Below are 15,385 nucleotides of genomic sequence, written 5' to 3'. Positions count from 1 at the left end.
ACACACACACACACATATATTTTAATCCTTACCAGAGGATATTTTTCCATTGATTTTTAGAGAGAGTAAAACAGAGAGGGAAAGACAGAAATACTGATGTGAGAGAAACACATCGATTGGTTGCCTCCTGCACGAGCCCCGAACAGGCAGGGCCCAGGCCGGCGAATAGCCTGCAACTGAGGTACGTGCCCTTGATGTAATTGAACCCGGGACCCTTCAGTTCACAGGCTAACACTCTATCCACTGAATCAAATCGGCTAGAGCAGCAGCCATATTTTTAAAAAATTTCCCAAAACAACAGACGAGAAAACTCTAGAGCTGTAAAATTAGAAAATCTTAAATCAAGCTCTCTTTCTAAATGTTTAGAAAAACAAATTTTGCAGAAAAAACAGCAACAGAAACAGTTGGAGGCTAAATCTCACATCCTATATAATAAAAGCCTAATATGCTAAGTTCCGGTTGTCTGTTCAACCAATCAAAGCATAATATGCTAATGATATGCCAAGACCACTCAACCGTTTGCTATGACTTGCACTGACCACCAGAGGGCAGACAATCCGACTGGTAGGTGAGCTTGCTGTTGGGGTCTGGCTGATTGGGACTGAGCAAGACAGGCTGGACATGCCCTGGAGCCCTCCTGCAGTCCCTACCCTGCTGGCCAACCTCCCACGTCCCTCCCTGGCCCTGATCGTGCACCTGTGGGGGTCCCTCAGCCTGGCCTGCGACCTCTCACAATCCGGGACCCCTTGGGAGATGTCAGAGAGCCGGTTTCGGCCTGATCCCGCAGGCCAGATATATATGTATATCATGCACCAGGCCTCTAGTAATATTATAAGAAAAAAGAGAGAAACAAAATAATGCTTTTAAGGAGTTGACCCACGAGCTGAATCTGGGCAACTGGAGGCTCCTCACTGCCTCCCGTCCTTGGAATGTGCATTCCTGCTGGTCTTCACTCCTCCAAGAACCTGCTCTAAGGATACAGCCTTGAGACAGAAATTTGAGTCCATGACTGAACCCAGTTAAGGCCTCCTGTGTAGTGACTGAGCCCAGGTAAGGACTTTCTGTGTAAACTTAATGTTCTGGTGGGTGGGTGTGGATATCTGGAGACCAGCCTTGTAAGGAGTTCCCTGCCACCTACCAATCTGGAGTGGTCTGCCTCTTTCTTCAGTCTCTCCTTGCGCTCCACATAAGGGGTCTAATTTCAGATTACATCTGGAAAGTTCATGAGGAGGTTGCAAACCAACACATTTCTATTAATGCTGGAAACCTGCCAGAAATCATGTCTCTCTCTCTCTCTCTCTCACACACACACAAAACAGTAAAAATTCAAATCTAATATTTCAAATTCTAAAAACATTTAAGAAAAGTATACAAGCGATAAAAGAACATAATATCAAGATAGAAAACAATAAAAAATGAGGTGAAGGAACACAAAAGAATTAGACATAAAATAAATAATTTCAAAATAAAGTCTAGAGTAGAAGGAACACTAGTCAACATACATAACAGATTATACTTTGTAAGAAACAGACAATAAAAAGAAACTTTAAAGAAAGATGAAGAGGATTAAAGAAAAGGCAACAGATATGGAAAATAGGCAAAAAAACACCTAACCTATGTCTAATAGGAGTCCCCACAAAAAAGAAAACCAAAGCAAGAGAACAGTAAAAACAATAATTCAAAAGAACTTGTCTGAAATTTAAAAACTCCAAACTAAAAGAACACATCACATATCTAAAGAAATGAACTCAGAATGGCCAACAACACTAAGAAATATTCTTTAAATTACTGAACATTAAAGGAAAAGAAAATATTCACTGGACATCCAGATAAAAAGACCAAATGACTGTAACAGAAATAATTCTTTATTCCTGATAAAAATGGAATAATATATTTAAGATACTCAAGGAAAGAAAATATGAGCCCAAAATTTCATATCTAGATAATGATTTTCAAAAAAACAAACAAAACAAAAACAGACAAGCTGTCATCAATATGCAAAAATTGATAAAATGGATACTGTTCTCATAACTCTTTAGGGAATCTACTACAGAGTGAGCTTCAAACACAGAAAATGACTGAGACAATAACATACAGACTGATGGTAAGCATAAAATATATATTTAAATGTAGAGCTAAGACTAGGTGAGTCATAAAGAAAAGTATGTAACAGTGTGGATACAGTATAACTATAAAAAACAAGGAGCAAGCGTATGCAAAAAGTTTTATAAACTGTCTTTGGTAATCATATTGTCTGGTTATCATGCTAATGTTATCTTCAGAAGATTAGGTATGTAATATGGGATAAAACAAACTATTAAATGTTATTCTAATTCTCTCTGTTGCCAAGAGAGAGGATTCCCAGAGCAGGATAAAGGAGATAAAGGTTTAAGTTGAAAAAGGTTAATTAATTACCCTCAAGCCCTTGAATCTGAACAGGAAGTACCAGCAAGAACTTAAGACATTCAATCTTAAAAAATACACAAATCTACACATATATTTACTAGCTCTAGAAACTGAAAAGACCTAGAAACAATGTCCAACCCAGTAGCAATGAGCATAGCTAAAAACGTAAATAACAGTATTGAAATACCATTTCCTACCAAAAAGCCAGGACTTTTTGGAGAAATGACTAAATCTAGGTCTATGGCGGCAAAAAATATACAAGATCTCAAGCATATCTTATCATACCAGTTAGCAGAAGTTATCAAAAACTACTAGGGTTAAAAAAAAAAAAAAAAAAAAAAAAACTACTAGGGTGAGTCAAAAAGGTTGGAAAGTCAACTTGAAGCTTTCGCCAAAGATGAAAGAATATTGAGAATGGACTGAAACACACACAAAAAGTTTAAATCTCTAAGTTCATAATGATACATATGTAAGAAAAATATTGGTCACCTTTGGAGAATGATAGTTTGCCAATGGTAAATAAATAGAAAGACAAGCATTTATTCTGAATTTTCTAATGAAACTATGCCATTTGATGACTAAAGAATAAGTATTTTGACAAATACTTATACAGTATTTTGACAAATAAAAAAAAAGGAATGCTAGAATTGGAATGATTCGATTTTGTAATACAGTAGCCCCTGCCCTCTCTGTTTTTGTTTGTTTGTTTGCTTGTTTTTGAGGCTTCGGTTACCCGCGGTCCTAAAATATTAAATGGCAAATTTCAGAAATAAACAATTCATAAATTTTAAGTTGCATGCCATTCTGGGTAGTATGATGAAATCTCACACTGTCCCGTGCCTAGGCCATGAATTATCCCTTTGTCCAGTGTATCCATGGTGCATCCACTTGTTAGTTACTTAATAGTTTCAGTTATTAGATCAGTTATGAGAGAGAGAGAGAGAGAGAGAGAGAGAGAGAGAGAGAGAGAGAGAGATATCTGGCCAGAGTATAAACAATTATTGGGTCTGGATCCAAGGGATACTCTCTAATTCAGCTTAAGCTAACTCAGTAATTAAGCTAACATTTTAAATCCTATCACATACCTGTGTCTGTTTTTCAATTGGTTCATAACTTATAGTGTAAAATGATCATCTCCAAGCCACAATACCAACCAGAAAATCAGAGATTAAACAAAATGAAACAAAACAGAGCAACAAAACCAAACACACACACACACACACACACACACACACACACTCTTCTTGCCCTTTACTAAATTAACTAGACATCTGGAGTGCCAGGAACTAGGAGACTGAGTGTTACCGTCATCTTACAGAGTGGGGGCAGTTAGGTGGCTCAGAGTCACAAAAATAACGTAACCTCTATAGGCAAAATTTTTAAAAAATCAGCCAGAAGTTATGATTCTCTTAACCTAATTCATAGTAACATAAAATATTTAAGTAAAAATTTATAATTATTTAAACCTACCTGATCCCAAAACACATTATGAAGCAGCTTACAGAGAGGCATACAACAAAAAAATTTATATAAACTTAAAATCCTCTATATTTTTATTGTTATATAGGAATCTCTTGCTCTGTTTAGACACCACAATCCTTTCATGTCCATCTATTTTTACCCACCTCCCACACCTAGAAATACTACATACATATATATACTAGTGGCTGGTGCACAAAATTCGTGCACTTGGGGTGGGGGTGGGGTCCCCCAGCCTGGTCTGTGCCCTGTCACAGTGCAGGAGCCCTGCAATCCATTGCCCCAAAGAGGTAGGCCCCACCCACCCATCTTGGGCTCCTCGATAGATTGCCCCAAAGAGGTAGGTCAGAGCCGGGGGAGGCCCCCGCACCCATCCCTGACGCTGCAAGTCCCTGCCCATCCGCGCCTGCTGCGCATGCAGCCCGCTGATCAGTCATTACGTGACGGCATCCCAACCAATTTGCCTATTACCCTATTATTAGTATAGATATTCTAAGATCCTCAAATAATTTCTATAGGGATTCTTTTTTATAATGATCCCTAATAATTGTCTTCTTTTCCATCAAGACCATACTCTACCCAGTCTAATTTCTGACAGTGATACCAAAAGATGATCAACCTCTGATATCCAAACACAAATATTCACACCTCCTAATTTCCTATATGAATATTCTCTTTCCTTCAAATTCTATTAAAAACTGTTTCTGAAAATTATACTTAATCCACCAAATCACTGCTAAAACTTTTGCATCAATGAACTTGCTAAAACATCTATTTCAGTACTTCTGTAACCATATTAACAAAATTTTTTTTTCAACAAAGCAAATCTCAAACTTCCTCTTTAGTGCTTTTTATCCTCCTTGTATAACTTTGTTCTTTATTGAGCTCTGAAGCGATAGGAGACCCATATATCCTGGATAGAAGAAATATTTTTCCTCATTGCTGATATGTTTTCTGTCCCACTTCCTCTGAGGTTTCTATTCATTATTACTGCTGGTATAGCTGACCCTGTGCTCTTTCTCCTAACTTGGCTTCTTTCTAGCTGCCCAGACATCCAATCTCTTGGAACCAATGATAGTTTGGTGTCCAACCTTCATATATTTCTTCAACTCTCAGGTTTTAAGAATATGGAGCTACCACTCCATCAATATTCCAAACATTATCAGTTAATCACAACAATGTCAATTTAACTTATAATGTGAAAGCATTCCCATGTCATTCTACAGAAAGTCAGAAGAAAGAAAAGAAAGTCAGGAGAAAAAACATTACATACAAAATGTATGTCATTTAGCTCATTTTAAAGCATTTATTAGTTCATCTAATATTAAGTTAAAACAATGACCTTCAGTTTTAGGTTAATAAGGAAAAGATCAATTCTCTAATATTAAATGCTATGTACCACTTATTCCTTTCAGAATGGCATCCTGCCCGGCCAGTGTAGCTCAGTGGTTGAGCACTATCCTATGAATCAGAATAGCATCCCAATATATACCTCTGTAGAAAATGAGTTTATCCAAGTAACAAAGAATGAATTAACATCATTTTATGATTATTATTAAAAAACTAAAATGTGGCCTACAGACATCAATGACTCAGTATGCCAAAAGGTATAAGATTTAACTAACCTGACCATTTCCTGAAATTTAAAACTTAGTAAGAGGCTGTAGTTACCTCTTTTTGTAGATGAAGTTTGAAGCAACTGTTTGGCTTTGAGGGAAGTACGAGGCAAATTTTTCAGCCTTTGCGAAGCTGTTGAAAAATAAGGAACTGTAATATTTGCCTGAAAGAACAAGATAAAGGCTATAGCTTCTGTAAACTTGAATATTTTAATACAAACTTGAAAATTTATCAAGACACAGAAACCATAAGGTGAAAATATGTTAGAATCCTGGAAGCAAAGAAATTGTAAAGTGATGCTTAGTGAATTAAATTGGAAAGAGAAGGGGATGAAAATCTTAGTACAAAGTACATGTTTTCAGAAATAGTTTCTTATAGATGAGAAAAACCTATGATATGTAAACTGATCAAAATATCAAAGAGAAATCAAACCACCAGCAAACATGCTACAGATGCAAAGAATAGAAAGCTAATTAAGTAAAAGTGATGAACACAAGCACACAGTAGAGAATAAAATAAATGTAGTACTTGTTCAAGGCAAAAAAAGCAGACTTCGGCAAAGCAAATCTTGTTAGATGAATTCCCCTAACATGAAACAGTCATTCTCATACTCAAAAAGGAAAAGAAAACTCAGAACCAGGCAGGTCCTCAACGGAGTCACAATCTAATGCCTTTCATATGTTCAACATCATCTTGTAGAATACAACTAAGTTGTACTTTAGACTTTGTGTAGCAAAATATCTGGGCTGTGCACATATGCATATGGGGTGGAAAGAGTGTATGTGTGTGTGTGTGACAACTGAGGGGTTTGGAGGAGAGTCAGAGCATCTGCTTTTTAAAGTGATCAAGGAGGAGTTCTAAGCTTTCTTCAAAACTCTGAATCTATTAATTGCAATAAAACTCTCAAAATTGGCATGTAAGTAGCAGCCAGAGCCATCCAGTTATGGTTCCAATGAGCTGATGAGTCCCACACCTATCAGTGCAAGCACCTATTTAAGTGGCTTTAAAATTTCACTCAATCAACATGAAGTCAGACTTGAGATACCTCTAAGACCTATCTACCTACCTACCTATCTATCTATCTATCATCTATCTCTCTATCTATCTATCTCCCTATCTATCTATCTATCTATCTATCTATCTATCTGAATATAGACAGATAGATATAGACAGACAGAAATCTGGCCAGAGTATAAAAATCATTGGGTTGAGAAAGGGAAACTTGATATATCATCAAAGAGAATTAAGAATTTCTCTTTCACTCTATTGTTTAACCCTATCAATGCTTTCTGATAGTAAACATTTTAAAAAAGTAAATGTATTTGATTTCATATTTTATAGCACTCCACATTATTGTAGCTAAGTAGTATTGTATGCTAACTTAAATATTACCAGGCAGACTAGCAAAAAATTCTCCAGCCCTAGCCCTGGCTAGTGTGGCTCAGTTGGTAGAGCATTGTCCCATGCACCAAACGGTCATGGGTTCGACTTCAGTAAGGGCACATACCCAGGCTGTAGTTTGATCCCCGGTCAGGGCATGCACTGGAGGCAACCAAATAATGTTTCTCTCTCACATCAATGTGTTTTTTTTCCTCTTTCCCCCTCTCCCTTTTTCTCTCTCTAGAAGTAATGAAAAACAAAGCCTTGGGTAAGGACTTAAAAAAAAAATTCTCCAACCTAAAACAATCAACTTTATAATGTATTACCTCATATATATCCCACAGAAATACAGGATGCTATATCATCACTGAATATTCTTCTTTTATATATTTTTCACACATGCTTCCAACCATTTATATTTTCATTCATTTATTCATTCATTTGTTCTTTAAAATAATTATATGCTTTATTCCTGATACTATTTTAGGTACAATGGATTCAGTAGCTAACTAGAGACAAAGTTCCTACTTTCATGGAACTGCTAATATTCTAGGAAAGGAAAAATAGATAATAAACAAAGAGTAAAATAGTTTCTATGGAAAAAATTAAGTAGGAAAGGGGGGCAGGAAGTAGGAGACAAGTTGCAATTATAAATAGGGTGATCAGGAAAGATTTCCCTAAGATGACATTTGTGCAAAGATCTGAAGGAAGAGAGTCATATAGGTACCTGGGGAAAGCATTCTAGACAAAAGGAAAAGCAATGGTAAAGGACCTGAGAGGTAGGAGTGCCCCTAGTATGTTGGAAGAATAGGAATTAGGCCACTGTGACTGCAGGGAGTAAATGAGGACAAATGGTAACCAACTAAATGTATGCTGGCAATCCACAATGTCTATTAACCATTAAATTTTTATATGAGGGGTTAATATCAAATATCATCTTTAATCAACTGTTTTTGAAAGGTTCTACTTAAATAACTATGATGATTCCAACAGATCTTATTTATCCCTCAGGTTTCTGGGGTGATGTCACAATGGCATCTATACACAAGTGAAAACTGTCGGATGGTAATATGAAGAATCAGACTGCAAGTATAATCAGTCAATATATTCTAAATTTGCCTAATAAAGACAGAAATGAACAATTTTCATAGGATACCACATAGTCACATGTTATACAAATAAGAACAAAAATTAAATTTTAATCTGAATTATCAATCTGAAATTTGATCAATTTTACAAATACAAAATCATTTTTAAATGACAACATGTAATAGTTAAACTGAGTCTCCAAATCTTCCTAATAAAATTTAGTATTAGTTGCTTTAAAATATTTATGGTTTCCCTGGTCCCTCTTTTAATCCTCCTATATAATTAAAGACTAATATGCTAAGTGTCTGACTGTTTGACCAGTCACTATGACGCGTGTCTGACCTGGTGTCTGACCACCAGGGGGCAGACACTCCGACCGGTAGGTTAGCTTGCTGTTGGGGTCTGGCTGATCGCTGGGCAAGATGGGCCAGACACGCCCTGGAGCCCTCCTACAGTCCCTCCCAGGCCCTGATAGTGCACTGGTGGGGTCCCTTGGCCTGGCCTGTGCACTCTTTCCATCCGGGACCCCTCGGGGGATGTCGAAGAGCCAGTTTTGGCTCGATCCCCACAGGATTATTTATATAATTTCAAATTAGCAAGATGTGACTGTGAGAAGCAAAGATAGTACATTATTCTCTCATGCTACCATTATTTAGGCTAATGTTTTCCTCTACAAACCAACTCCGAAAACCTCTGTATTTCAGTTAAAAATATAACACCATTTTCCAAGTCATTCTAGCTCAGTTTTCTTTAAATTCCATTATTCATTCCTGTAGTTCTACAGATCTATCCCTTCCTTTACATTCCCACTGTTTCTTAAATACCTAATTCAGACCGTCATCACCCTATGTTTAGACAACAGTCTCTTTTGGTCTTCCTATAGCCAAATCTTTCACTTCTTTCATGTGCATCAAGGGAAGGGTGGTGAAAATGCCGCCCTCCACCACACCACCCCCAAGTGCATGCAATAAGTAGGTATGCTGTCTGTAAGAAAATTTGGAAACAAAAATAAAACTAGCTTTTTTTTTTTTTTATCATCATGTCCCAGCAATAATAATGTCAATGATAAAATACTCCTCTCTGAAGAAAATATTTGTTGGCCTTAGTTATAAACAATGACTGCAAGGTACGCTTGAGTTTTGTGGGTTTTTTTACTAATCCTCATTTAAGGATATTTTTTCCATTGATTTTTTTAGAGAGAGCTGAAGGGAAGGGAGAGAGAGAGAGAAACATCAATGTGAGAGAGACACATCGATTGGTTGCTTCCCACAAGTGCCCTGTCTGGGACCTGGGCCAGGGATTGAACTTGGAACCAAGGTACATGCCCTTAACCGGAATTGAACCCAAGACTCTTCAGTCCAGAGAAAGGGCCAATGTTCTAACCACTGAGAAAAACTGGCTAGGGTGACACTTGAGTTTTAATAACATATATAAAGCTTGAAATTGGCACATTTGAATATTTATCCTTTAATAAACAATACATTTCATATAAAAGGTACTTAGGAGAACTCCCAGTTATAAAGTCTCCCCTGGCACAGGTGGGCTCAACTCCACGTTTCTTTCAAGAGTAAGCTCATAGCAATTTGAAATCATGCTCACTTCAGCAGATTATGTGCCCAACCCCTGTGGTACAATAATATATTCCTATATTTAAACAGATTAGAAATAAACAATAATGGTACAGCGATTATAAAATCAATGAAACAGAATGTTAGTCCAATTCTATCATTATATGTGACTTTGAGTATGTATTTAATTTTTCAAACTGTGAAGACATTTAAAAATCATTGCACTTGATTTCCAAAGGAACAAAGACATAAACAGTATGGCAATTTCTGAATTTAGTGTAAAATGGGATTTTTATGAATCTCTGCCAAACTTATCTTTACTTTGAACATTTTCCCTATTTGTATAGCAGTTGCTTCATTAAACAAAAGACAATCTCAAAACCCAAACCTTTTAGAATTAAAAATTGAAGACTGTTCTTCAATCAATATGAGTAAAGATAATTAGATAAATCTGGGTATAGTGTGCATTGAGCCTAAATAAAAGAAGATAAATTCTAAAGAAACTGACAAATTTTAGAAGTTAAGCTGTAATATGCATTACTGTGCTCAACCAATATGTAAAAATATTTTTTCCTTTAAAAAATGTATGTTGATTTTATTATTTTTACTGAGTATAAAATAGAAAGTTCAATAAAAGAATATTTTCATTGCATTTTTCCCTAGCCTTTATTATTATTTAAAATGTTTTTTTAAATATATTTTATTGATTTTTTACAGAAAGGAAGGGAGAGAGATAGTTAGAAACATCGATGAGAGAGAAACATTGATCAGCTGCCTCCTGCACATCTCCCACTGGGGATGTGCCCGCAACCCTGGTACATGCCCTTGACCGGAATCGAACCCGGGACCCTTCAGTCCGCAGGCCGACGCTCTATCCACTGAGCCAAACCGGTTTCGGCTTTAAAATGTTTTTATTGATTTGAGAGGAAGGGAGAAGGGGAGAGGGGGGGGAGGGGGAGAGAGAGAGAGAGAGAGAGAGAGAGAGAGAGAGAGAGAGAGAGAGAGAGAAACATCGATCAGTTGCCTACCTCCTCTACACACCCTGACTGGGAACCAAACCTGAAACCTGGGCATGTGCCCTGATCTGAAATCAACCAGCAACCTTTCAGTGTACTACAGGATACTCAACCGAGCCACACTGACCAGGGCCCTAGACTTTTTTATTACAATTCATCCCACTTAATTATTTAACATAATTTTGCCATACAGGGGGATTATTAAAATAATCTTCACAGTTGCCAAATACTAAGTAAGCCACTACAAATGAATGTTAATTACTGCTAAGTAAAATGACCCTTGTCCCCGACACCCCAAGACATTTTGCTTGCTTACAAATTTCTTATTCAGAGTCATCCTTCAATCCTCTCTCCCTCTCCTCCTCCAATCTTCTCAGTGTTACCAAGTCACATATCATCTATTTCATTTTTAAAAAGTCATCCAGATCTTATCACTGCCTGTACCACTGCCTTTGTTCAGATCATTTTTTGCCCAGATTATGAAATAGTCTTCTAAGGTCTCTCAACTTTAATCCATTCTCTACATTGCTACCAAATTGAATTTTCTGAGAATAAACTGATTAAAAGCCTATCATTGTTCCACACACTTATAGGATAAAATTAAACTTCTTAATATGAAATTTTAAAACTCCCACAATCTGTCCCCTACCTACATCCCATCCTTAAGACTTCATTACTGATCTCACTGTTGGGAAAACTGCGCCTCCTTTCTTGATGTGGCAACACATAAAATCCTCTTAAGCTGGCTGAGATTATCTTTCAAAATCTTTCCTGTAAACCTCTTCACACTGCTGAGATTAATGCCCTGTTCCCACAGAAGTTCCTGCCTATCACTCCCAACTATTGAAGTGCTCAGCTGTCTCATTCACACCTATATTCCAAGTGCTTGGAACATAATACACACCCAAAATAAATATCTGTTGAATAATTAAGAAACACATAAATGACTGACAACTGTATAAACTAACCATTCAAGATCCTCTACAACTGAGGTCTATTCCATTGGTTCTCAAACTAACCATTCAAGATCCTCTACAACTGAGGTCTATTCCATTGGTTCTCAAACCTGAATATGCCCCAGAATCAGGTGACAGAAGACACTTCTAAAAAAATAGAGATTCTTGTCCCCATCCCAGATGTATTCAATCAAAGTTTCCAGAAGCAAGGGCCAGAAAAACTACATTTATAAAATTGCTGCAAGATTAGATAACTAACCCAACATCACTGCACTACTTATGCTTAAATGTTCCACAAATATTTCATTCATTGTTTTAATAACCCATTACACAAATTTACCATGGCATTTATTTCAATTTATGTTTTATAATTACATAAAATTCAAATGTAACTTTCTAGTGTTTTGGTTCCAAGTAAAATCTGGATGAAAATTCCTTCCCCATGGACCTCTGGCTATGGGTAAAGATGTCTGACAATTGGTCCTATGTACTTTTTTTAAAAATATATTTTATTAATTTTTTACAGAGAGGAAGGGAGAGAGATAGAGAGTTAGAAACATCGATGAGAGAGAAACATCGACCAGCTGCCTCCTGCACATCTCCCACTGGAGATGTGCCCGCAACCCAGGTACATGCCCTTGACCGGAATCGAACCTGGGACCTTTCAGTCCACAGGCCGACGCTCTATCCACTGAGCCAAACCGGTTTCGGTGGTCCTATGTACTTTTTCTCTGGTGGTATACTCTGTACACTATATAAAAATCTTCTTTAATTTGGCTAAATGTAAGCCATGGATAAATATTACACTGAATGATTTTCTGGCAATTCACAAAGAATCATGCTCCAATAAAGTTATCCAAGAATATTTCCAAGATGCCTACTCATTTGCAGTCAGGTCAGCATGATGTAATCCAAACAATGATTGGGAGGAAATCAGGAGACTCAGAGAGGAGGGAGTAATTTGGCTTGGTTTTGCCACTTTTCTAGTTATATGATGTTGTACATATAATTTATATGGATCTCTGCTCCCTCTCTATAAAAATAAAAAATGTGTTGTTATTATGTTTAAATGAGATAATACATATGAAAGTAAACATTTTAAAATACTAACCAAAGTTTGAAGTTTGAGTATTACTTTTCTTAAACCAACAGATTGTCTTGGATTTTTCTCCCTTCTCTTCCCTTACCTCTGAACAAATAATTCCTGTATTTATCTGAAAACTAAGCTTTCTACTAACTCATGCTCCAGGAGTCTTAGAAAGCAGGACACTGGTCTTTTGAAAAACTCTGACAAACATTCCTTCCTGTAGCTGGAGAAACTGAGAAACAACATGTAACCATGACTTCTGCAATGCTCTGGTTTTCTTAAACTTTTTAAGTTATGCACATTTTCCAAATATATGGGTAAAAAATTAGTAAAGCCATAAAAATGAAAATATATAAAAACTCTCATAATATTCATATTTGAATGCCAGCACCCATAATAATGCAGCCACAGCAAATAAGCATATAAAAATAGTGATTGGCAGAGTAACAAGGCAAAAGAAGTGGTCCCTTAGGTGGAAATAACAGCAACCTTGCAAAGTTAGGTTCATGCAGATCAGCAAGTCAGAACCAAAGCTTTATCACTTAAGAGCTGGAAAACAAATACTTAAAACAAAATGCAACATTCTTTATACTAACTATACAAAAAATAAAAAATACTCATTCATGAATAAAGTGTATAAAACTTGCTATTATATTTATAATGATATACCAAAATAAAAAGGCTATTAGGAAAGCAGTATGTAACGCACACGCTAATAAAAATACTTACACATATAAAGTTTTATGTATCAAAGATATATGTAAAATTTTAAGAAATATAGATAACATATTTTGCTTGATAATATATTAATTTTAAATATGAAGCTTGAAATATTTTTATAAAACAAACTTTAATGTTTAAATATGCAAATATTCTGGATTTACTACTTTGCAAATACATTTTTGTGAACAGTGCTATTCTACACTAAAATGTTTGTGACATTTCAATTACAAAGAAGCTTCACTACAGCTACAAATATAAAAATAAACAAGTATATGCAATTTTAAAAAAAGGATGGTACCCCACTTTCTCTTCTGCCTGTAAATTATTCAAATATTGAGACACACCATTATGAAACTACATACATATTTAAACACTTAAAAGTAAATTAGTAATTAGATTTTTTATGCATCCCTATATTTTTTCCTTAATTATCAACTGTTGGGAAAGAAAATTTAAAACTAATTCATCTACAGAAAAAATTCTAGGGAATCAGCAGGTGATTATTCAGTGGTAATTCTATCACTAGAGATGGCAAGTAATTATCATAAAGTTTAAGATATGGTTAATATACTTTTCTATTATTAACAATTTTATCCTAGTTATCAACCGTTCCTTTTTTCTTCTATTTTTGTGAAGAACTATTTTTCATTTCCATATAGCTTTGAGCTGCTAGAGTAGTTCAAATAAGGAGCATGTATGAGGGCATAAGGGAACAACCCTGAGTAAAGAGGTGGTACTGACAATGGAATAAGGTAAAGAGGATACAGATATAGCTGGTTTTACCACAGAGCTGGGAAGCTGTTTGGAGATATACTGTATAAAGTTTTAAGAAACTCAAAACTTAACAATTCAAACAATGTCTAAAAGCAACTTTGAAAGTCAACTACACACAATGTTTTGGATTATCTGTGTATAGGGTATAAAAGTGTAGCTTACAATGTACATGAATTTTATTACTTAACCTTCTTAATGGTATAAAATTTTATTTTCTGTTGTATTAACACTGTGATTGCTTTTTGTTTCAGGCAAGTATACCAAGAGGTGAAAAACCCAGAAACAGGATTTCTCAAGTGTCAAATTAACTTAATTTGCAAGTTTAGAGGCACAAACCTATCACCATTGTAGGGATAAAAGAGCTTAAACTGTATCTTTACTTTCATTTTTAAAGTTTTTGTGAATCTCTATTTTATTTACCATTTCATACGAGTAACATAATGGCACTCTTTATCATAAGACCTAGAATACTAAGTTTAAAATTTAATTTGGTAAAAACAACAACATGTTTTTGTATATAATCAGCCAAATCAGTGCAGTATACAAATTTCCGGTTAACAATTTTCCATTGTGCCTTACATCTTAGAAAAAAACAGAAATATTATTTCTGAAAAATGTTCATGTCTTAGTACTAAACCATGGATGTGACAACTCTTTAGGTGGACTTGGGCCCTTGAACAGGATCAACATGGGTTTGAATCCTAACTTGCCACCTATAAGTTTAAGATCACAGATAAATTATTTAAGCATTCAAAGCTTCAACTTTTTAATTTGTAAAACGTGTTGATATTTGTACCCAATTCATAGAACTGGTTTGAGGGTTAAATAGGATTTTTCATGTACAGTACAGTATAATGAGAATTTCTGTAATATAAGTAATATCATATGCAATTGGTAAATAAGAGAAAATTTATCAATATTTTCACAAAAGTCATTTGGGTTCAATGTATTTTTTCCTGGTCTGTTATTTTTGAACCACCAAGTAATAGCAGCTTAACATAAAGTACATAAAGTCAGCTAACCACAATAGAACCAAGGAGAAACTAAAAAAGAATTAAATGCTTTCTAAGCTGTACTACTCAATAAACAAGTTATAAATGGAGTGAATAACCTCACGCTTGTATCTTCTTCCTCACAGCTTTGAGGAAATGAAGAAACACATCACCGTGACCACTGACAATAATATGATACAAAAGAACTGAATGAGTCAAACTACAGCACTGATGTGGGCTGTGGGATACATGGCATAAATACTGAGTATTTCTAAGATTGTAGAAATAACTGTGATAG

At 35.6% G+C, this 15,385-nt stretch overlaps 1 protein-coding gene across 1 annotated transcript in view; it reads right to left on the bottom strand.

Moving 5' to 3' along the window:
- The window catches only part of SLAIN2 (SLAIN motif family, member 2), a gene marked incomplete at its 5' end in the record, with an annotated part of 75,997 nt that overhangs the window by 18,301 nt on the left and 42,311 nt on the right, over positions 1-15,385 (bottom strand). The window contains one exon of the mRNA XM_014534593.1: positions 5,557-5,634. Coding sequence (XP_014390079.1) covers positions 5,557-5,634 — 78 coding nt within the window. The remainder of the gene's footprint in view (positions 1-5,556; positions 5,635-15,385) is intronic.

The sequence above is a fragment of the Myotis brandtii genome, unplaced genomic scaffold (genome assembly GCF_000412655.1).
Source record: "Myotis brandtii unplaced genomic scaffold, ASM41265v1 scaffold10, whole genome shotgun sequence".
Classification (NCBI taxonomy): Eukaryota; Metazoa; Chordata; class Mammalia; order Chiroptera; family Vespertilionidae; genus Myotis; species Myotis brandtii.
This window is presented reverse-complemented; position numbering and strand designations above follow the sequence as displayed.